The 25,019-nt window shown below is 38.6% G+C and overlaps 2 protein-coding genes and 2 non-coding genes across 20 annotated transcripts in view; 1 reads left to right on the forward strand and 3 right to left on the reverse strand.

Annotated features, from left to right (window-relative positions):
* OPRM1 (opioid receptor mu 1) overlaps positions 1–25,019 on the forward strand; it is a 165,727-nt gene that overhangs the window by 100,748 nt on the left and 39,960 nt on the right. The window lies entirely within an intron of this gene.
* Positions 1–25,019, reverse strand: part of IPCEF1 (interaction protein for cytohesin exchange factors 1) — a 177,333-nt gene that overhangs the window by 9,469 nt on the left and 142,845 nt on the right. For all 17 annotated transcript variants that reach the window (XM_029944019.1, XM_029944025.1, XM_029944017.1 and 14 more), the window contains 2 exons: positions 20,716–21,088; positions 3,711–3,904 (listed from right to left, as the gene is read on the reverse strand). In XM_029944019.1, coding sequence (XP_029799879.1) covers positions 3,711–3,904; positions 20,716–21,088 — 567 coding nt within the window. The remainder of the gene's footprint in view (positions 1–3,710; positions 3,905–20,715; positions 21,089–25,019) is intronic.
* LOC115297250 lies at positions 15,001–15,103 on the reverse strand. The gene has a single exon (XR_003911353.1). It is a non-coding gene; the product is annotated as a U6 spliceosomal RNA (small nuclear RNA).
* On the reverse strand, positions 24,657–24,766 carry LOC115297280. The gene has a single exon (XR_003911378.1). It is a non-coding gene; the product is annotated as a U6 spliceosomal RNA (small nuclear RNA).

Genomic DNA, 25,019 nt, shown 5'->3' on the forward strand with positions numbered 1-25,019 from the left:
TAAAAACTTTTTAAATATAAAACTTCTTCCACACACAAAATATCGTGACATCCGCTTCGGAGAGCGATCCTCATCTTTTATTGAAAGAACTAAATAAGCCTTTGCAGAGTAACAAAATGTGAAGACTTGATTTTCTTAAGGCAAAATGAACTGACCACCCCTCTCAATCTGACCAAAGGTTTTAGGAAAGGGTCTCCAACTTGGGCCTAACCCTTCTGATAGAGTTCTCAGCTCTATACAATTCAAGTTTCGTACCATTTGGCTCAAGTCCGTGTTAAGTTCTTCTAAGGATAAAAGAAATAATTGGAGACAAGAGTAGAGAGGAAGGAAATTAATGAAACAACAACAAGCCTCTGAACGACTTCCTAGCCCAGCCCGTGGGTCAGGAGCATGGCACCCTGGCCCTCCTCCTGCTGCAGGAAGCCCACCAGATGCTTTGAACTAAGGTTAACAACATCCTCCTGGTCCCTGGGAGGCGGGCCAGGTCTGGCCGGGCTTCCAGATAATACCATGAAAGAGGCAACACTGTACGTTCCTTTTTCACTCCAAACAGTCAGTACATGACCTGATTCCAGACCTATGCATGGAAATGTGTCCTACCAGAGCAGTTGAGGAAAGGAGGGTTTGTTCTTGTTTGGACATAGACCAGAATATCCCTCAGAGTAAGACACACCCATTAATCATTCATTTTAAAATGAAGACAGGCTTAGCCAAAAGTCAATGGATGTTGAGTTATCAGAGCGTCCTAAAAATCTACATTTAGTATATGACATGATAGTTTGTTCAGCTTCCTGGAAGAATTTCCACGAAGAGAATTTGTCCCAGTACAATGCCAGAGCAGGGTTTGTCTTTATTCATGGAATATGACTATCACTAATATAAACATTATGGTTAAAAGTTTCCTTGTTTCTGTACGAAACAGTGTGTTTGTCCACACTGCATCTTGGAAGCATTTTTCAAATAACATTTATATTGCCATGTAATACGTACAGAAAAGCATGCATATAAAAAGGTTCGTGCCTGATGAATGACCACAAAATGGACAATCGTGTAACAAAACCATCACTGGGGTCAGAAGGGACCCTGACCCAGCACCTCAGAAGCTGTGCTGTGGCCCCTTCGAGGCATCTCTTCGCTTTTCCTAAACTGCTCTGAATTTTAAAAACAATTATGATTAAATAGGATTCAATTAAAAATAGCTAAAATAAGTCTTAAAGGCGTTTGGCATGAAGAAACATACATGTACTGAATTGTCTTTATCCAGTAAATAGGCTGATGTGCTTTTTTTCCCCAACAAGGTCAATTTCCACATCAGCATGTCTTCCCACATCATGATGAGTTCACAGCAGGACCATATAACATGGATTATGTTTCACCAGCCTAGCATTACACTTTTGTGAGGCCTACGGGATCTATGAAAAGGGCTTCTTTCCAGCAATGTACAGAGACAATGGATGTTGAGATGGGTGTGGCAGATGCCCCCAAGATGGCCCCCTATGCTCCTTGTCTTCCTGGTATTTCCACCCTTATGTAATTACCGCCTCCCTGAATACAGGCTGACTTTTACACCAAAGTCCTATGCTCCTAATGCATAGAGCACTGTCATTGTCATGTGGTGTCACTGCTGAGACAGGACTGCACCATCTTGCTCTCGCTGTCCTCCTCACTCTAAGGAAAGCCAGCCTCTGTCTGGAAAGCCACCATATGCTCACAGGGCAAGGAACTGGGTGAACACCTGGGACCTCAATCCAACAACTTGCAAGGAACCGGATCCTGCCAACAACCATATGACACAGCCCAGAAGCACACCTTCCCCAGTGGAGGACTGAACCCAGCCCCAGCTGATACCAGGATTGCAGTTTGTGAGAGACCCGGAGGAGAAGCATCTAGCCCCATGCCAAGATTCCTGACCCACAGAGACTGTGAACTGACAAATATTCATTGTCTGCAGTTGCTAAATTTGGGGTTGTTACCTCACAACAGGTAACTAATACTCAGGGAGAAAAGAAAACGCTATTGAATTCATAAATTCCATGGCCACAGTGCATGGAGAGCAAGAGGTCACACAGAACCATATTATGGGCCAGTAAAAGCTTTGAATTCTTTGTACAAACCTGGCCTCCCTGTAGCCAGGTCAGGGCATGGTCCTATGACAGTCTGGAGTCCAGAGTTGTTATTCTATTCTGAGTTATTCTGCTAAGGCCATTGTCTTTCTCCTTCTAGAAATGGCCTGAACTAACTGTCCGCTCTCTCCTCAGCCTGTTCCTTGTTTCTCCCAACATAGGCTGCAATGTATCATCCACTGACATGCATTTCCTCCTCCATGAGTGTCCTTCCTTCTAACCCTAATATTCTTCATCTCTTACTCATGGCAGGCAGCCAGATCCCTCCTCTGGGGCCACCAAAGTACCCAAGCTTGTGTCAGCTACACCACTCATCACACTGCATTCTATTTTCCTCTCTGTTTCCACCGTCCAGTGTGGTGCACTCAGTGGTCCCAGTGCCCAAGAACAGAGCCTCGTACACAGTAAGATTCAGGAAATGCTCATCTAATGAAAAATGTACTCCCTCACATCAGTTATCACAAATAAGATAGTAAAATCTCAACATACTACGGTATATTACATTAAGTGACCAAATGTATTTATCAACTTCTTAGACACCATAGAATATAACATATTTAGCTTTGAAAGGAGTGCTACTGATGTCTGTCATCATTAAATGTAGAGAATTTCTCTACATTTTGGTTTCTTTGTATAATTAAAATACTCCTCTTCCTTTTCTTTTTCAGTCTCGTTTTTGTAGTCTTTTAGGATGCTTAGCTATTCTACTAACAGGGACATCTGACTACGAAAGAGTCCCTCAGCCGTTTCTTTGTAGCCTTATGTTTCTATTGCTTCTATTTCTTCTGGGAAAGAGACTAAAATTCTTGATGCAAAAGGACATGTAGAATTAAATTGCAGAATCTATCAAGGCTTTTCAGCATCTAGAAATTTTCTGCAAATTTGAGACTATTTTACCAAGTATCCTGACCTCCTCCTGTTCATGCTATCATCTACATGTGAAAGCAGGATGCTTTTGTTGTGAAGAACCATTTTAGTTGGACCTGAAAATAGCCTCCGTTCATTTTGTACCCTGTCCCTCATTCCCATTGTCAAAACATCTGCTAGTCGATTACCATCAAGTGTACCTCTTCCATTGCCTGTCTCTCACATGTTTCTTCACTCCAGAGCCTAGGTCTGAGAATCACGAAGTCTGGGCTATATCTGAAATCTAGAGATTTTCTTCTGGATGTAGGAGAAAAGAAGAATGGTACTCTTTAATGAATCCATTGAAATTCCAAAATCTTATGAATCTCACTGTTTATTCGTACAAGTTGACTATCTTAAGCCTTCATCAACATTTAGCGTGCAAAGTAAAGGGTAAAAAAATCACACATGGTTCTTACCTTCTAGGAACTTAGGCTTTGAACTTTTATACCAAAGTGAATGTTAAAATCAAGGCCTATAATAGAAAAGTGCATTTGGAGCTACTCTTCTAGTACTTTAAGGATGCCAGAAGTCCTCTGACCCTACAGAAATTATATTTGGTTTATTGCCCTCCCCACCACCCAAACACACTGGTGAGCATGCATCTCTCAGCAGAAGCAGCCTTTCCTTGCCCCCCCCCCCGCCCCGCCCAGAGTTTATCCACAATCTGAAAGTTTTTACCTTCAATGTGCTATTCAAGGTTCGGATTTTGTGAAGTTTCTCATTTATGGATGGATTCTTACATCGCTTCACGAAGGACTTTCTCAGCTCCTTTTTGGTTGAAGGTCGTCGGTCCCCGAGAGGAGAGAGACTAGCTTGCTCTAACGATTTGTAGAGTCTTTCCATTTCATCATCTTCAGACACCTTTGTTTCTTCTATTAAAATGACATTTTAAAAAAAAGCAATAACAATAAACCCAATTAAAGTCAAGTTGAGAACATTAGACATTGTGGTCCTAAGACAAGGCCCTGCTGACACTTGATCTCGCACTTCTAACTTCCAGAACTAAGAGGCAGTAAAGTTTTGTTGTCTAAGTCACTCAGTTTATGGTACTTTGTTATGATAGTGCTATGTTCCCTTTGAAGGCATTAGGGAAGGCTCTGTTCCAGGCCTCTCCGAGATTCTGGTAGTTTCTTGGCTTGTGGCAGAACTCCAGTCTTCATGGGGGTGTTTTCCCTCTGTGTATGTCTCTGTGTCCAAATTTCCTCCTTTTAGAAGGATGCCAGTTGAATTGGATTAGGGGCTCCCCCTCCTGCCCTCATCTTAACCAATTACATCTGCAACAACCTCATTTATAAGATACTTCTGAACTAGAATTTCAACATAGGAATTTTGGAAAGGCAAAATTGAACCCGTTAAAAGTCAGTCCAACATCTAGCTCCCTCAAAACTCATGTCCTTTTCACACGCAAAATGCATTCACCTTATCCCAACATCTCCAAGAGTCTTAACACACTCCAACATCAATTCTAGGTCCAAAATCTAATCCAAGTATCATCTAAATGTGGTATTGGTGAGACTCAGAATGATTCATCCTGTGGCAAAATTCCTCTCCATCTGTGAATCTGTGAAACAAGTTATCTGCTTCTAAAATACACGGATGGGACAAGCAAACTCTAGCAAACTAATACATAACCCAAAGCTTGAGAACCCCTGCCCCTGATGAGTTTTTAATGTCCTTCATGAAACTGCCCTTTGAGAGAAGGAATCCCCACATCATATGTGGCTTTGGTAATGATCATTCCTCAGGCTGCCACGTACCTCCAATCTCCCTTCTTGCTAGCCTCAGCCCAAGTGCTTCTAGTGAAGTGACTCCACATCGGACCCAGGGGGGTGGGGACCACACGAACTAGGCTAAGTCAATGGCAGTTCCATCATTGCTGGCCACAGGCACTGATTCAGGGATGAGCAGGTGTCTCGGGTCAGGACAACTGGGACCAAGAACACTCAGGTCTGAGATTTTGGGTGGGGCATCAGGGAAATCAACCTCTCTTGTTTTCCTAAATATGTGATGACATGAGCTGGAAGCTTCCATGGATCACCCCAAGAATCATGAGAATGGAGCCATTCTATAGGATACAGCTGAAATATGAATCTTGGTCACTCCATTGGCGCCCTTGCAGCTCTGAGGAACCAATACATTAGCTTTGATAAGCTACTGTGAGTGTAGTTTTCAATCACACACAACTGAAAGGACCCCAAATGACATAGGTTACACAAAGAGAATCTTCATCCCTGGATATTGCTTTAATATCCACTAAGAACTTTGGTCCTTTATTCCTTCATTCCCTGAAAATAACTTCAGGAAAGATACACAGCAAGATTTCTTTGTCCAAAATGTACTTTTTAATGTCTGTGTGTTTCCCATCTTATCCTGAGAATAAGCTAGATAGAGAGCCATTTCAAAAGTATGGCATTAGGAGGAATTGGAAAAAAAAAAAAAAAGAGGGCAGCCTCTCTAAAGGGTAGAGAAAAGCATACAATATTAATATAGAAGCTACAAAATCAAGCAAACTTGATTTACTTCACAGTTTATTCTTATAAGATTAGACATCTTTAAGCAATAATTAATTTCCTTCATCTACCAGAAAGCCACCACAGGTGTTCCCCATATTTTTTCATAAAATGGAGAGCAAAGGTGTTGAACTAACTTTGCAACTGAATTAAAGCATTGGTCAGTAAACCTCTTTGCTCTCTATGAAAACAGACTCCAAAAGCGGGGGAAATATTCAAAACTACATTTGAATACAACTAGACCTTCTGGCTCAGACTGTACAGACATCAAAAGTGAGTTTTTCTCAATAAGCACATGAAAAGATGCTCAACATCACTAGTCATTACAGAGAATCCAAATCAAAACCACAATGAGATACTGCTTCACACCTGCCAGGATGACTAAAATCAAAAAGACAAAATAAGTGTAGACAAAGATGCAGAGAAAGTGAATCCCTTATACATTACTGTTAAGAATATAAAATGAAGCTACCACTTTAGGAAAAAGTTTGGCGATTCCTCAAAAGCTAAATAAAGAGTTACCATATGACCCAACAATTCCACTCCCAGGTATATATTCAAGAGAATTTAAAAGACAAACATGTACATGACTCCTCACAGTAGCACAATTCATAATAGACAAAAGGTGGGAAGAGCTTGAATGTTCATCAACTGACGAGTGGATAAACCAAATGCAGTGTATGCACTCAATGGAATATTAGTCCATAATTGAAAGCAATGAAGAACTGATACATACTGCAACATGGATGAACCTTGGAAACATTCTGCTAAGTCAAAAAAGCCAGTCACAAAAGACCACACTGCATGAGCCCATTTACATGAAATGTCAGACAGGCAAATCCATAGAAACAGAGAGTAGATTTAGTGGTTGCCTGGGGGCTGGGGAAGAGACAGGCAGAAATGGAGAATGAGAGCCAAGTGTGTGTGCGTGTGTGTGTGTGTGTGTGTGTGTGTGTGGTGTTGAAATTTTCTCAAATTGTGGAGATAGTTGTCCAACTCTAAAAGTATATGAAAAATCACTGAGCATTTTTATACATGAATTATATGTTATGTGGAATATATCTCAATAAAATGATGAGAAAGTAGGTTATTATGAGATTGTTGTGATAACTAATGATACTCACATAGTAGAAATACTAAGCATGGTAACAGTCTTGCAGTTAAGCTGTAGGTACTAGAAAGTCTTAAGAAAACTAAATTAACAGACACCGGACTCTCAGAGGGGACATTAGGATTGAGGACCCTGGGACATTTCAAATACATAAGGATACGATAGTTTTTATATGTCTTTTTTTTTTTTTACAGCAAGGCAAGTGGAACTCTACTTTGAATAAAGCCTAAACACATAGCTTTCAGTGCCACAGTATTTAAGTACTATATATTTAACAAACTTCAGGAAGCAAATCAAATAAGTGTATAACAAAGAAGATAAAATGGTTTCTTTAAATTTTGCTGTGTTCATGAAGCAGCTCAGTTGTACTATTAAAGATGGTGATAGAAAATAAAATTACTTGTGACCAATACATTAGTTCATAATTATGTCAGGGTAAAATCATTATATTAAGACCACATATCTAATTCAAAAGATATTAAACTGGTAAAGATAAAAATAACTTTAGAAACTTAGAATAATGTGGCATAAAGTACATTCCCTAAGGGAAAATAAACAGGACTGTCTTTGGACATATATATTTATATGGATAAATTTTATCTTTATGTTAAAAATATCAGAAATTCTCTTTCTTCCCCACACAAGATTCCTTTCCCTGACTTAAATCTTGGGGCATTAATTATGAGCATATGGGTGTGTATGTGTGTACATTATGTATGTGGTGTTTGTGTGCGTGGAGTGTGTGTGTGTGTGTGTGTGTGTGTGTGTGTGGTGTCTGTGTGTGTTATCTGTGTGTGTGGTATGTATGTATGTGTGGGGTGTGCATGCATATGTGTGTGTGATGCGTGTGCAACCTGATCTCCCAGAAATAAACCCACAGATAAAGCAGACCTGAAAGTTAATACAGAATTCACCTAAAATATGACCAAATAGTGTTCAAAAAAACACTCTCCATTTTAATTCATTTAGCAATTGAGATAACAGGCAGGTGCCAGTATGCTCAGATAAGGTGAAAATTCCTGGGGAAATGGGGAAAAACCTGAAAAGTCAATGTTCTTGCTGGTTCTCGCCAGCCAGCCACCCATCCATCCCTTCTCAAAGGAAACCTAAAACCGAAAGACTAGATGTACACCGACCTCTACTAACCAGATCCCAGAATTGCCCACAAACATAAAGACAATAAAACAATAAATGGTGGCATTTGAAGTCAAGAAAATACCTCCACTGGCTCTTCTGGGTCATAATCTGAGAGATGTACAGCTTATTGCTAAAAACTCAGGGGACAAACCTATGATCCAACCACACCTGTGACCCAGCTGGGAGCTTTGTATTGTTTTAATTGTTGCTAATGGCTGGTGCTTGAGTCTTCATGAGGCCGTGAAATGAACGTCTAATAATAATGGAGTCAGGCGATAAAAGGGAGTCACGGGACGACTGAAGACCCACAGGGTGTAAGCACAACAAAATACAACTTACACCGGACCCCAGAGCACAGGTGAGTAGTGGTGTGTTAGTCCCGTGTCTCGAAGCGGCTACTGCATAAAGTAATGTTTAAAATCTCCCTCTCAGGGGTGCCTGGGCGGCTCAGTCGGTGGAGCGTCCAACTTCCCCTCAGATCATGATCTCACAATTCGTGGGTTCAAGCCCTCCATCAGGGTCCCTGCTGTCAGCACAGAACCCACTTCAGATCCCCTGTGCCCCTCTCCCCTTCCCTCCCCTGCACAGTCTCTCTCAAAAATGAATACACTTTAAAATAAAACCTCCCTTTCATGTTTTTATGTAAATATTTTTCTAAATTATAATTCCATGTTAAGAAATAGATTATTTATCTTATTTTACTAGATTGTAGAAGGAGCAAGGAAAAAGACTGCCAGGCAAGACCGCTGGTCTATTTCACGTTGGAAACAGAAGCCAACTTCGTCATTTCCACATCCCTTGTCTTCTGCAGTAAAACAAAGGAATTTTTTCTGACAGCCCAGTGTTAATGCAATTGCCAGCCTTCCTCTCGAGAGCTCAGTCCTTCTTACATAAAATAACAGGACTTCAACTCCCTTTGCTACATAAGGCACTTGACAGTCTATCTCATCCAGCTCGCGAGGCTTTGCCAAGGAAGATGATAACTATTTTTATTTTATGGCGGGGAAAAATGGAGATTCTTGAAAAACAGTAAGTGAGCTTTCCAAAATGTAAAGCAGTGATGGAATCAAGAACAGAAGTTCAATTCCACACTGTGCAGACCCGTGAGTTTCTAGACTGGTCTTCTCAAACTTTAATAGGTGAGCAATCACCCAGGGCTTCTGCTAAAATGCAGAATCAGACTCAGCCGGTCTAGGATGGCTTTGAGCTTCTGAATTATTAACATGCTCTCAGGAGATGCTGAAACTGCCGGCCCACGGACTCTGCTTTGCGCCGCAAGGTGACTGTGGCCAATGTGTCATGCAACCAGCTTCAACTCCTTGGAAGAGAAAGGGACTGGAGTTACAGTTTAAAACCAGGGGCTCATCCAGGAAGCAGCCCACCTGCTTCTTTTCTGGGACCCTTTACACCTGTTAGACTGGCTCAAAATGTCTCAGGGGGTCCAACGAGCAAACTTTGTCTCAACTTGGGGCCATGGAATGCAGAGATTTAGACTCTAGAAAGAAATAGGATTTTTAAAAATAAGATCTTTTGCGGTGATATCAGCAAATGAGACAAAACAACATTTTAACTAATGGTTAGAAGTATGCTCCTTTCCAAGAGTATGTCAGATGAATGTGCTGCATTTTTGCCAGCCTCCCACATACCCCAGCCTATTGTCTGCCTCTGACAGGACATCCACGCTCCCGGAGGCCCAGAATTTGGCTGTCGAGAACACGGTATGCAGATTCTCTCTTTAAGTGCAGTATTTTCAACTCTGCCTCCCCCACTATCTTATTTTTGGTGTTTCCTTGTGCTTTCTAGAATACGGTTTTTATTTTTCTATTTAGAACAGAAGTGCTGAAAGAAATTCATAGGCCATATTTCATTTCAGAATTTGAAAGAAAGCCTGTTGGAAACAGAAAAAGTCTACATGATGTCCCAAGGAGGACAATGTCAGCTCCCAGACAGGAAATGCTTGAAAAGGTTTACCTCGAAGACGGGATTCCCTGCTTCATGTGCTATGTTCCAAGTGTTTGAGCAAGGAAAGACCATGGAAGGCACAAAGAGAGTAACTACGTGTTTATTTTGACATTATGTATAGCTATTGAGACTTTGCAAATGTTATTTAATAGAATACCTAGCTGATGCCAATAGGTTCAAAAACTTTCACAGGCTTCCTCTAATTAGTGACTCTGACAACTCTACATCATAGCAAAAGACTTAGAATAATACTGTCAGACAAATTTGAATTATGTAACTAAGATAAATCTGGATAACTCTCTTTAACAGTAAGGATACTACTAACCAAGAGCATTATCATGGTATAATTTTGAGAGACAGACTGCCTATTTTTGCAGCTGTTGCTACTGGTAGAGACAGGATCATGTGTTCAGTTTTTAGGGTGTAAAAGGCACTATATCACCTGCTATACCAACAATATCTCATTAACTTTGTAACAACCCCATGAAAAAAATATGAGCCCTGATATAAAGGACAGACTGTCAAGATATAAAAACTCTGACCAAAGCCACAAAGAGACAGATATGGGTTATAACCCAAAATCCACAGCTTTAAACACTATGTTATGCTAAATATATTTCATGAACTTCCTTTTGAATAAAGATCAGTGAAGAAAAGATTTCAAATCAGGCAATATACAGTCAATGAGATAACAGCCGTTTGAACCAGACAGACCAGAGCTCAGAGCCCTGGTCCCACTATTCTGTCTTCCAAGGGAAAAATCGCCACCCAGAGCCTCTGTCTCTGAGCGAGTGGCCAGGATTTTCAGAGCAAACACTGTTCTCACAGGGTCATAGGGGACCAGACCAGGAAATTCCTAAGCTGGTCAGCAATGTAGGAGACAGGGTAGATAATCAGATTCTCTGCTTAGGCATTTGAACTGAGCACCTGGGGATAATCCATTTCCAATCAGGAGCCAAAGGTGAGTCATGGTCATGGTAGCTGGTTCTGTGTACAATAAAGGGAAAAGCATAGACATGAAGAAAAGAACATTGGAAGAAGGCAAGTTAGGAAAGAGGTGATTAAAACAAAACAAAACAAAAAAGATGACAGGTGACATAAATTTTAAAAGAAAGAAATCAGACTGGGAAAGAGCATCCAAGTAGAAAACCAGTATTTTTACCTGTACCCTTCAAAGCCTGAGAGAAGAGTAACTTCACTTTGACTTCCCTCACTTTTTTGTATTAGCTTTACCTTCTCCTCCAGAGATTCTTCTCTTGAGTTTCTATCATTGCTTTTGTTGAAAAGACAAACCTAGTCTACTAGGTGACCTTTAATGTTGTTCTTTTTTACTATTATTGCATCTTGTGGCAGTGATTTTTAGAAATACTCTTAGATTGAGTCTGTTGTCCAATTATCTATAAGTAGCTCTATATTCTTGAAACAAATATTCCATTTGCTTTTGAAATCTATTCCTCCAATCATACACTCAGGATTAGGTGAAATATGTAAAGTAGACATCAAATTTTTGTATCTGCTCACATCCTAAGAAAACAAAAAACTTTGGCATGTACCCAAAAAAAAGGCATTTTCTTGGTTTTTTAAAATATATATATTTGCAAGGTAGAAGTTGAATGGGAAATAAAAGGGGAAAATAGCTGGAAATTGCTTAAAATGAGGGATATAAATCCAATGTACCATAGATAAATATGTCAACCTTGGCTCCAAAAACTGTAGAGTCCATCAACCATGTGGACCCATGATGGAAACAAGTGAGCACAAAATACAAAACTGAGGGAGCATTGAGGCAAGAGGAAAGAAGAAGTTACCCTAATTAAGGTCCCTAAGCAAAACTGAAGGTTTGGAGCCGATAAATGCTCTCACCTTTTTAAGATGGAGTTCTCTTTTCTTTATCTCGATGATTATAGTCTAGTGTGATCTATAATTACTTGTATAACACCCTTCTTTTGGCCTTAGAGGAAATCCACAGTGTACATATTTAGAGTTATGTATTTAAACATGGAGTTAAATCCCTACTAGCAAACCTTTTCCCAGGAAATGATACCAATTCTAAAGCATTGCAATTATACTCAGTTATACAAGAGACTAATGTGCCGAGAAACTTGTAACTCAACCTTCATTCCACTTTTTCCCTTGCACCTCTGATCCACTCATTTACTTAATTGATCAAATACTCTTTGAACATTCACTCTGTGCTAAGGCAGTGTATTTTAAAGACTAGGGATAGACTAAACACGCAAGAATCCTTTATGAATTTCATATTCTTACATTTTAAGTACACAATATACCCCAAATGTATAATTTTTTCTGCCCCTACTACTCTACTGCTACCAACTTAGACCAGGCCACCATCATTTCATTGTTTACATATCTCAACAACCACATACTTGGTCTACTACAGCTTCCTAATATCCATTTTCCATAGAATGAAGTGATCTTTTTAAAACATAAGTCACACCCATAACACTCCCTAGATTCAATTCCTCCAAAATCATCCCACTGCACTTAGAACACAATCCAAACACCTTACAGGGCCCACAACCCTACAGAACCCACACTAGTTGCCACATAAACCAGCTGCTGTTGACTTCTCCAGTCCCTCCCACTCTGTTCCAGCCACACGGGATTTCTTTCGGTTTCTTGAACCACAAAATACATGCTATTGCTAGAACCCTTGCACTTTATTTTCTCTGTCTGGGGTACTTTGCCAGCTATGGTTCACATGTATAGGGTCCTTTGTGCCATTTGGCTCTCAGATCACCTCTTCAGGGAGGTCCTCCCTGACCAGTCATCTAAATCAAGGTCCTTCCTCCAACCTTATATACTCCTACTTTATTTCCTGTATAGTACTTATTCACCACCTGAAATTATCCTCTTGTATTTACCTAATTGTCTCCCTATCCTGCCATGATAGACATATACACCAAGTTGTAAATTCTATCCACAGGGGCTGTTGCCTTTATTATATTTCACTAAAGTATCTCCAAAGGCCAATTATGCCAGGAAGACAGTAGATTCTCAATAAATATTTGTTAAGCATTCAGTATTTTGCCAAAATTTTCATTCTTGATCTCATTCTTATCCCCTTTGCCTATCCTTCTATCAAATAAACACAATGAGCTAATTTTGGAATTGGATTCTAAGAAACTCAATAAGTAAATTATACCTACTAAATTCCAAGTATCTAGATAGGCCAAAAGTAAAAATGTTTCAGTTAGTTAAGCAAAAAAAGAGAGGACACAAATTACCAACTTCAGACATGAAAACGGGGCACATCGTTATAGATCCCATTGGACACCAAACAGATAATGAAGAAATACTATGAACAACTCTATGGCCACAAATTTTATAACCAAGGTCAAATGGACCAGTCCCTCAAAAGACACAACCTATCATAACTAACATGAGAAGAAATAGATAATATGAATAGATGTGTCTCTATTTTTAAAATTGAAACAATAATTAATAACCTTCTGAAACAGCAAGGCCCAGATGAATTTATTGGTGAGTCTACCAAACATTTAAGGAAGAAATTATACCAATTCTTTACAATTTCTTTCAGAAGATAGAAGCAAGCAGATGGAACATTTCCTGACTCATTCTGTGAGGCCAGAATTACCCTCATACCAAAACCAAATACATTACAAGAAAAGAAAACTACAGACCAACATGCCTCATAACAAGATATAAAAGTCCTCAACAAAATATTATCAAAGTGAATCCAATGATGTATAAAAAGAATTACATACTACAGTCAAATGGAACTCATCCCAGGTATGTGAGGCTGATTCAACATCCAAAAATTAATGTAATCCATCACATCAACAGACTAAAAGATCACATGATCCTATCAATAGATATTTAAAAAAGGCACTTGCTTAAAAAATCTATGATCCATTTATGATAAAAACTCTCAGCAAATAGGAAGTCAAATTTCTCAACTTGATACAAAGATCTACAAAAAACCTACAGCTAACTTCATAAATGGTGAGTCACTTGAAGCTTTTCCACTAAGATCAGTAACAAGGCAAGGATTTCCCCTCTGCATGACCCCTTTTCAACATCATACTGAAAGTCTTAGCTAATGCAACAATACAATAAAAGGAAATAAAATGTATACAGATTGGGATGGAAGAAACAAAACTTTGTTTGCAAATTATATTATATGACATTCTGAAAAGGCAAAACTATGAAGACAATAAAAAGATGAGTGACTGCCAATGAGGTAAGGGGGAGGAAGGGCTGAATAGGTGGGGTACATAGGATTCTGTGGCAGTGAAAATACTCAATATGATACCATAATGATGGATGCACGTCATTATACATTTGTCCAAACCCACAGAATGCACAACCAAGAGGGACCCCTAACATAAACTATGAACTTTGGCTGATAATGATGTGTTGATGTGGGCTCATCAGATATGACAATGTCCTACGTTGGTGGAGGGAATGTTGATAATGGAGGAGACTATGCATGTGTAGGGATGGGACCAGATGGGAAATCTCTGTACATTCTGCTCAATTTTGGTCTGAACCTAAAATTGTTTAAAAAAAAAAAAGATAAAAGTCTACTAAAAAAATTATTTTTTCAATCTTATACTTACTATAGTTTGTGTAGTTTGAAGAAGATATAACCTTATTTGCTTTGGCTTTAATTGGGAAAGCATAACATAATGAGAAAAATTAGAAATTAACAACAGAAGGATAATGCAGGAATAGACCTCAAAGGCTTAAGATATTACCCTGATGAAAAGGTCTAGCTGGAAAACTGACCTTGGATTTGTTCTTTCTAGCTGCAAATTCAGACATGTGCTGATATCATCACAGTTCCTTGCTATTGCTAAGTGGAGAGAAATGTATTCAAGGGTCTCCAGAATAGTAAAAATGGGCCGGGAATATAATTATAGAGAGAAAAAAATGAATTGGAGACCATGAGATTAGGAGCATTTCAAAGAACTAGCCAGGATTCTTCCCAGACCAAATAGTATAAACTGCAGGTATATGTTTTCAAGAAGACTTATAGACCAGGGCAAGTCATGATCAGCTTTGTGCAACCATACCCCTACAAGAGATTGCCATAGCCATTGTCATTAAGAAATCTACCATCTTTTTCTGTAAAGAACATGGTTCCTTAAATTATGTCACTGATCTTTTGTGAATCCCATCCAGACTACCAAAAACATATTCACTTTGAAATTTTAAAAAATATTTTGAGTGTGCAGAAGTTTTTATTTTAATTCCAGTTGACGGAAATATGGAACACTTCATGAATTTGCACATCATCCCTGTGCAGGGACCATACTAATCGTCTCTGTATTGTTCCAATTTTAGTATATGTGCTGCTGAAGCACTCACTTTGAGTTTTAAAAGCACTTTTCTAAAAATATGTTTGGTTACAGAAGAAATTAAAAGTTAAATTACTCTTAAAACTTACTGTTTGCAAATGGCCAACAATGAAAATACTACATTATATAAACTGCACGCTCTAGTCAAAGAGGTACTCAGAACCTGCACATATTTACTAGGAAAAAAGATATGAAAGTGAACCAATGAAGCAATTACCTTGTGGAAGTAGCAAAGGTCAAACAAAAGAATTCTCAATAACATTAAAAGAACCCATAAAGATAAAGCAGAATTTTATTAACTGGATAATAAAAATAATATGCAATCAATAATGCCAAAGAGTTTTTTAGAGTAATAGAGCAAATAAACTTCAGGCAAATTCTGATCACACAAGTAACCAAAAGAAATGAAGCATAAATATCAGAGAAGATCAGCTAAAGTGGTTATTACATAAAGATAGGATAATTTACCTAGAAACAAAACAACTTCAAATTATAAGATAGGGTGACCAGTATAAGACAAACATGGAATTAAAAACCTTTTGTTTTCACATCAGCAATAATAATTATTTTAAAATGTAATAAAAGGATTCCATTCACAAATGCAAGAAAAGTTTAAAAATGTCTAAGAACAACTCAGTAAAATATATGCTAGACTTATAATAAGAAAACTGTACTTAAAATCATAAAATGACCTGAATGGAGAAATATACCATGTTCATAAATGGAATGACTCAATGATTTAAAGATAGCAATTCTCACCAAATTAATCTAAAAAGATCAAGAAATTTTTAATCAAATTCCAAATGTGACTTTTCAAATTAAACTTGAAAATCACATCCAATAATTTAGCTGGAAGATAATGCAAAGGAGAGTAATGTTTTACTGAATAATAAAGTATGCTATAAAGGTAGAATCTAACTACTATACTGATAAAGTAGAAGATAAAACATCAGTAAAAGATTAGAGAGACTGCAGAAATAAGCTGAGAGAGAAAGAAGAGAGAGAGAGAGACATATATGTATATGAGTAGATATACAGGCCATATATATGTATATGTGTAGATATGATACAGTAGAGTTGGCAATACAAGTCAGTGGGGAAAGAATCTGTTTAATGGCATTGGGCAATGAAGATTCACTTAAAAATAAGTTAGACGCTTACAATCATAATTAAAATGGAACTAGTTATATTAACCAAATTTGCAGGTAACCTAATCAGCATTACTTCAGGACATCTTCTAGAGATCTTTACCTACTTGGCATGGAGCAGACAAAGCAGCTCACACCTATGCTTGAGAGCAATGCCATTGAAATCAACAATTATGATTCAATATTTTCCCAATAGTAAATATTAATACCTATTCTGAGGTCACTTTTCAAGTTATCTTTCAAAAAATGGGATCCCCCAGAAATCTAGGAACCAAATTAAGTGATAGAGATACAAAGACCAAGACGTCTTCACCCTGACAGGCATACTATAGAAACCCTTCAGTTTCTCCTTTGCTTCCCATTTCCACTGCCACGTCAGCTACTACAAAAGTTTCCCAACTCTTCCAATCTCCTGTGCCCCCGTATATATTTCTATCCCACATTCCAGAGCCTGACATAATTTTTCTAAAGAATTGCTTTAATGATATGAGTACGCTGATCAGAAACAATCATCCATCGTCTACTGAAATAAACTGACTAGCCCAGCATTTGACATCATCCAAATTTCTTCTCCATCCCTCTTTCTCATGGCCCCCCTCTCTGTGTGCAGACCCTCCCACCCAGATCACAGATTACTTAGATGTGATCTATATTTTGAATATCTGCTTTCCTTTAAATTCCTTGCATACCTTCTGTCTCTCTGTGGCACTTACTTTACTCTGATTTCTTTTGTTAAATAAGTCTTATTCCTCCCACTCTCCCCATTAGATGTTAAAATTTTTAAGCCACAAGTTGTATTTGGTTCATCTGCATCTTCCTGGTAGAACAAAGTCATGAGTACATGTTAGGTACTCAAAAAAATAAGGCTACTGAATGGACTTCAGTATTCAATTTAATTACCCTCCTGCTTCCTAAAGAGACAAGCCACATAATTTTACAGCAACATCTGAAGTAGCTAGCTAAAATAATGTAGCATCCATCCTGTGTACACTCAGATTATGTAAAATTTTGGTAATTTTTACTAACTCATAAAAAGTCTGGCTCATTTATATCACATTCTTGAGATGTCACGCATACTCTAGCAGGCCTGTCTCTTCACTAGAATTTCTTTAATTCAGCACGATGCCCAGATTGATTCTGACTGGACTTATACTTGACCATTTATTTACATAAACTGAGCATTCATCTTATTAGTGGTTATTCAGCTTTTCAGCCTCCAGGGTGTGGTCACTCTGTTCATGGTGTAAGCATACACCAATCATCTCCACATTGTCAGCATAATGTAAATAGAAGCATGCATGTGAGTCACGGTCACAGAGGCATAAGGAACCAGCCGAATAACCTCTCACAAAAGAAGGAAACAGTACAGGGTAAAAGCCAGCGGGGATGACTATTCTACTGACCCCATCACCTCTTTTCCCCACTGTGCTTCGTGGAAAGACTCCATGAGGAATCTGGATAGTTCTGGAACTCTGGAACTCCCAATGCACAAAGGCAGTGGGATGCAATTAACACCCGACATTTTTGTTATTAGCTCACACCACAGGGAAGAGATGTCTAAAAGGCCATTTAAATTCAGTATAAAATCCAGCAACCACAATTGTAACTGCATAGCTGCAAAATATTTCTCTCATTGTCAAAATAAAAAGCTACGATGCACGCTGTCTGCTTGTTTCCGGACGCAGTTATTAACCATTAAGAATCTTTTTTCTAGGATATGAGCCTCTTTCTCCAGCAAATGCATCATGAGACTGTAACTTAATCTAAACTCCTAACTCCGGTCTTGGACCATGTTGACATTCCAATCCCTGTCATAAAAACAAACTGAAATAGTTCAGACAGAGAAATTTCAGGCTTTTCTGTTTTTTTTAACTTGTGGCTAAAAAATAATTTTTAGAAGTCACAGAAGTGAAAGGCTACCTTATTCTCCACCATGCATGAATAAAAAAGCAGAATACACAGACTGATTACTCAACGGCAAATCATCACAAACACAAGAAAAGACCTGGCTGCTGTTTCCATAGCAATGACTTTATGTGGTTTAACTCTTCTGGGAATTTAACCAAATCCCTAGGAGCAGGGGAGGATCATCAGCAAAAATTTTGTAACATATGGCAACTGCCAACACATTGGTGAGGGGAAAATACTGCTATCTTCTCTTCCTTTCTACTGAGAGGAATACCTTCATGTCAAGCAGTCTGAGGAAGCACTGAGATTCCGTCAGTCAATCTGCACCTAAGTCAAAATTTAAAAGGACCAGGTTTCTTCTTTCTTAGGCTACAAGAGATGCTGGTCCCCAGACAGGTCTGCAGCCCCTGCCCTCCCAGAATGACACGGACAAGAGCATCTGCCCATGACTCGCAGGTTATTCATCCTCAAGAAAAACTCAATCTGCAGGAATGAATGTAAATGGAATTTTATTCTCTATTTTGCTTTTAAAGCCATCCTCATTTTGGGGTGGGGTGTGTGTGTGTGTGTGTGCGCACACATGACACTTTTTCATTCCACTTATGGTACGAGTTTTTAGCAGGAAAATAATAGACGTCCTACTTTCCATGATTGTCTTTAGTTCAAGCATCCCTGTATCTGGAAGGCTCTTCCAAGTTTCAAGTTAGAGGCCATCCTGTTCAAGATACTTAAATCCTCTCTTCAGCATATCTTTGTAAGAAAAAAAATTGTGATCAATACATGATATGCAATGAATACCCAATGAAAGTGGTTGTCTCAGAATGAAGAAGAACCTCCAGGGACAAGGAATGCACTCCTTTCCAAGAAACCCATTCAATTTTTAACTGTTTTCATGCAAGCAGGGTGGGGGCTGGGGAGGAAGAGGGACAGAGAGAGAGAATCTTAAGCAGGCTCTACACTCAGCACAGAGCCCCACATGGGGCTTGATCCCATGACTCTGGATCATGATCTGAGCTAAAATCAAGAGTCAGACTCTCAACCAACTGAGCCACCCAGATGCCCCAATTACAAAGAAGCTTCTTATGCTGAATTTAAAACTACCTCCTTTTTACTTGCACCCCTAGCCTCACAGTCTGCACTGGCTTTTACTTCCAAGGACATAGAGATTACGCCCAACATTTCTTCTACATGACTGCACCTCTCAAACCAGAGGCCGGCTTGTATCTACTGTTTTCCCTCCCTCAGAGTCCACTTGTGACTCACTCTACACTCCTGATGTTGTGTTCCCATTCTCTCCCCTGCCCCACCTTCTTCACCTAGAGACATACATTATTTCACCAATTACTTCATCCACTCCTCTTTTTTAAATGCAAAGTTGATCACTGGCCTAAATTAGGGATATTAGGCAAAAAATGCCATGAGTAGCCAGGCAGATACTTCAACTTCATGAAGTATCTTCAGGTAAGGCTACAGGGAGTGGTGACAACCATGGTGACTTGGAGGAGTTCCCAGCATGAGCAAACTACTGTGTACATGTACGCACATACACATACATGGATACACACATATACACACACACACACACACACACAACTGGCCTGCAGTTGTGTTACTTGGCTTGAATTACACTGATACCAGACACTAAATTAACAGGGTAGATCTGGAAATTTGAGGACTTAAGGAAACTTTCCCTGATCAGGCAAGCAGCCCCTGTGTTTGCAGACCTCTCTAGCCACGTATCATGAGAATCTCACTGGTCAACTTTTTTTTCAGTACTACACTGAAGAAAATACAAACCTAACTCTGCATTCTCCCATTGCTCAGTATCTTTAATCAGCTTGTTTTACACCTGAATTAAGGTATAGACCATCCATAAAGATGCATCATGATTGAAAACAAAAAAAAAGCTTGTCTGAAGAAAAGAAAAAGACCAATTATCACAGATTATTAAGAAAGTTCACATTATTTTTACATGCCATTAAAATCTTTCCTTTGCTAAGATTTAAATTATTTTTTGTCAAAAGCACACACTGTGCTCATCTTTGCATATGAAGTTCTAAGTACTGCATTCCAAAGTGCTGCAAATTGTCTTGTCTTCCTTTTAACCACATGGGCATCTTCAAGAGCCGACCAGCAAGGACCCAGACCTTGCCTGTGGTTGGGGTCCAGGGAAGGTGATGGCTCTCCGTTCATTTGAAGCCAGGAAGACAATGTTGTATCAATTTACAAAATCCTGACCTAATCATCACAAACTCCAGAGCATAGGACATGGGACCAAAAAGGAGTCCAGGGTTTCCTCAGATTGGTGGGAAATCATGTCTCCTACCCGTAAGCATCTGGCCAGTGACAGTTACTGTGGGTGATTAATGGCCTTGCAGCTGGAGTCCTCCACATACACCCTCCTCTACAGAAGTAGCCTCTGGGCTTAGCCCCACCTGACTGTTTACTTACTGAATTATCATTCGTGCCTTTAAATGTTCTTTTTACAAGTTAACCTTAGAGTTCCACACCTATACACAAATATTCATTCTCTAGAGAAGAGCAAACAACTTCTTGGTTTACCTCTGTCCGCCATCTTTGATCCAGTGGGCTTGTCTGGGACAGTAAGATGGTCGAAGTTGCTACTCAATGAAGAAGTGTCATCACTAGACAAAGAGTTCAAAAATTCACTTTCTGATGTGGCACAGCTGTTTTCCAGGGCCTTGTGACTGTTGGCCTCTGAGGGTGCCGGGGAGTGAACGTTCACGGCGAGTGTTATAGACTGTCCCTCATCGTCAGCAGCAGCAGAACTATTAACTATGTCGATCCAGGACTGTCTTTCTCTAGATAAAGAGGAGGCCAAACTGCCGTGCGCCTTTACTGTACTTTCCAAGGAAGAGGAAGAACGCGACGTGTCACTCAGTTTGGGTGAAGATGAAGATGCTTGCTGTGTAGCCTATTTCACAAATAAAACCAAAAGCAAATAAAATAAATCATGTTTCAACTGGCATTCTCTACTTTGCATTCTCAGTGAAGGTACCCCAGTATTTCAAAAACAAATTATTAGTAATGAATCATTTTAAAAACCATTTGCATGTTTTGGGTTTTGTTCTTATATTTAACCCCCCCCTTTTTAATTCAAACAGCTGAAGATACCATATTTAACTTTTTATCTCAGTGATGCAGAAATAGCTGCATTGACCTTGCCTGAGACATACATTCTCAGACTTCATGTGAGGATTATTCGTACAATCCCGTTTTATTCTGTTTAAGTTTGCCAGAAGGGAAAAATTACAATTTTTAAGCATCCTCATTATTTAATTTGAAGACTTTTGAACAGATCACAGCAGAGTTCATTATAAAACTGTTACAAAGACTTAATAAAATACACTGGCAGATAATTGGTCTGTTTGTATTAGGTATTTCCATTAGTTGTGAAAAGGAATGGGGTTAAAATTAAATATAAATTTAAGTTCCATTACACTACTTATGGATCTATAGCCCATATTTAACTAACACGCTGGGGGTTCAGTTGTGTGCTGTAATGTCTTCTCAAATAATATATTTTAAAAAACCAAACTAATCTAAAAAAAGAATCAAAAGATGTATGATATTTATATCTATGTGACAAGAACCAAGAACTATGATGCCATTTTCCAAAACCGACTTGTATAAGTTTTAATTCTTTGTTTTAGTATCTGAAAGATCCCCATAACATGATTTACCCTATTCATCAATGCTCCCTAGAAATGTAAAAGGCCCCTTTGGGGAATTCTTTGAAATACTAAAGGACATTTTGAGCAAAAAGTAGATTGTAATCTATCACTGAATTGAGCAAAAAGTCTTGAGAAAGGTAATTAAGAGAAAGAATTAAGAGAAAGAAAATCTTTAGCAAAAGCAGACGCCAGACAGGAAGCAAAATATTAACTGAGTAAAGACTACGGATGTGGATGAAGTACATATATTTAAGTCCTCCAATTCCATGTACATATTCCTTAGCACATGCCCAGAAACAGCTCATAACTACATAGATGAAATCATGGTAACTCACTAGCTTTTTAATAATTTAAAACCACTAATAAACTTTCACCAAAAAAGACAAGGGTCTATGTGTAAGCTCTTAATTCATTAAAAAGAAACCAAAAATTGTACCTAGACTATGAGAAGTAGGTTGATGATATAGGACCTTCTGAAAGCAGTTCCTAACATACGATGCAAGAGTGAATGACATTCTTTGGCAAAATGCTCATCTGTCCATGGAGAAAACATCAACCCAACATCGCCAATCTCCCTCTCTTGGAAAGGACTCCATTTATTCAGAGATTTTATCCTGATTCATTTCGACGGTAAAATATACGCCTTCTTTTTGGGAAAATGGTGAGAATAGATGTTAGTTTTGTCTTTTTTAAGTTTTTTTTTAATGTCCCACATAGAAAAATAAAGATCTGGCAACCATATGTTGCTCCTTCATTTTTATTTTTATTGGTCAATAAAATCCAAAAATCTAGACAATAGAGACAACAGTGCTTTGTGGGTCACCCTGTATCTCCAATGGCAGATGAGACAGAAAAGGCATTTTATAGTTCATTTTCATCATGTCATCCTTTCATGACATGATGTCCATGTCAGTCCTGTGGGATACCATGTCAGTCTCAAGCATTCAAAAGTCCAAAGAAGTGGTAGGAAGGAAACTTAGTGAGAGAAGCCATAGAACAAACTACGATTTTCTCCCCCAAATCTCAGAATCACTGCAGCTAACTTAGAATGGTTAGGTTGGTTCCCAACCAGTATGTCCCCAAGAATTCGGTGGATTCTAAACTCCTGAGTTCTGATGGGAAAAGCCAGAATGTACCCAATATGTGCCCAATTTGCTGCATACTAGTCATACGTTGTCAAACAATCAATAGATCCCTTTTTAGTAGCATGACATTAAAATAGCCAGTTAGGATATGAACTCACCATATACATCTTATTAATAATGTATTTGTACAGACATGAAAAGTTTCCATTCAAGAATGTGTCAGTGAGTTTGGGGATCAGTTGCCTTAAGTCACAGAGACGATTTAACATCTAAGAGATTAGAGACTTGCAATTCCCTAAATAAAACCTTAGTTATCTAGAAGAGAGAGTGCACACCATCCCCCGCCCCAAGCTGTCCAAATAAATGCCAAGACTTGTTTACTCATTAGAATGAGCTACAAAATAAATATTAACAAAAATACCATCCAAGCCTAGTCCTGACCTGACACGTTCCCCTATTGTGAGCTATTTTAGTAAAGCTTGGCTTTGGTGGAATCGGCTTCCTTTTCTGAAAGAGAGTAAGGGTAAGCTCTTCCTGTTGCTCCAGCTGATACTACTGTAATCTGATTGTAGCAAAATGGGCTGTAAGGAAAAATCCTTGAAGACCAAGGAAAGACATGTTCATTGAGCATCAGAAGTTTCTGGGAAGTATAGTCCTTTTTGAGGTACTACTGCAACACAACTCAAATGCTTTCAACCCATTTTCTTTGCTCTTGCTCCATGTAACATTTACAAATTTGATTTTTAAATGGAGAAAAGAGTGAGAAAGGGGGGAGAAAAGGAAGAACAAAAGAGAAGGAAAAAGAACATGAGGGAAAAAAATGATGTGTATCAGGTCAGAGAGAGTTTTTATTAGAAGAAAGATAAACAAAATATGCATCAATGTGAACCTGGAATGCTGTGACAGGAATGCATATGAAAATGTAACTAATAAATAGATATGTGGTGCTACATATGTGTCAGTTTTTCTACCATTCTGCAGTAACCAAAAGCCGTAAGTCAAATAGAGAATATTTAGCTCAGTGCCTTTTATGAACCATCCATGTAATATACTCATAAAACTTCTCACTGCAAATCAAATGAAGGTAGAAAGAAATGACAGTCTTCACCCTCCCCTGTTTGACTAACACAAGCCCATCCGTCAGTTTATCAGTTCAAGGACAAGCTCCACATAGTTTGTGGCCTCAGGACAAGATGGGGACTTCTGCCTGGTGCTCCCGGGCCACATCTATCACACCAGGTGGAATGTCAGTTTATTTGTCAACTAACACTGTAATCCCTGATTGACTTGTTCATCTTTTTGAGGGGAGCTACTTGAAAGTAGGCTGTTTCTTAATGCTTTTTGCATCTCTATGTTTTACATCTATACCTGACCTACAGTTGATATTAAATTAATGCCAATACAAAGTGGTCTAGAAGAAAAACAGCCCAGAGTAGTTCAGTCTCTTTTTGAGGAGCACCCTGAGAGTCTCTGTAGAATTATTACAAAGGATTTATCTTCATCCCAGGATCTATGGGTGACTGTTACCGATTGTACTGCAGACACTCCCACAGTGTTCTCATAATCTCAAACAAAATTATTGTACTATCTATTAGAAGTTAATAACTGCATGGTGGTTCATCATCACAGAACATCTGGGTTTTAAATATTTTACTTTTTAATGACAAAAATTAAAGACATTTTAAAGATCTAAGTTTTTATGAAGACTATGTATAATTAAATTAAAAATCAATATTGCTTTTTCTTATAATTTGCACATCATCCTTGCACAGGGCCATGTAGATCTTCTCTATATCATTCCTATTTTATTACATGTGCTGCCAAAGTGAGCACACTTTTCCCTATTTTCTGTAGAAGATTTTTTTAAATTTAAATCTAGTTAGTTTTCTGTCAAATGCTTTTTCTGCATCTATCGACAGGATCATATGGTTTTTATCCTTTCTTTGGTTAATATGATGAATCATGTTGATGGATTTGCGGATATTGAACCATCCCTGTAACCCAGGAATGAATCCCACTTGATCATGGTGGATAATTCTTTTTATATGCTGTTAAATTTGATTTGCTAGTATCTTGTTGAGTATTT

The sequence above is a fragment of the Suricata suricatta genome, chromosome 7 (assembly GCF_006229205.1).
Source record: "Suricata suricatta isolate VVHF042 chromosome 7, meerkat_22Aug2017_6uvM2_HiC, whole genome shotgun sequence".
In the NCBI taxonomy this organism is placed as follows: domain Eukaryota; kingdom Metazoa; phylum Chordata; class Mammalia; order Carnivora; family Herpestidae; genus Suricata; species Suricata suricatta.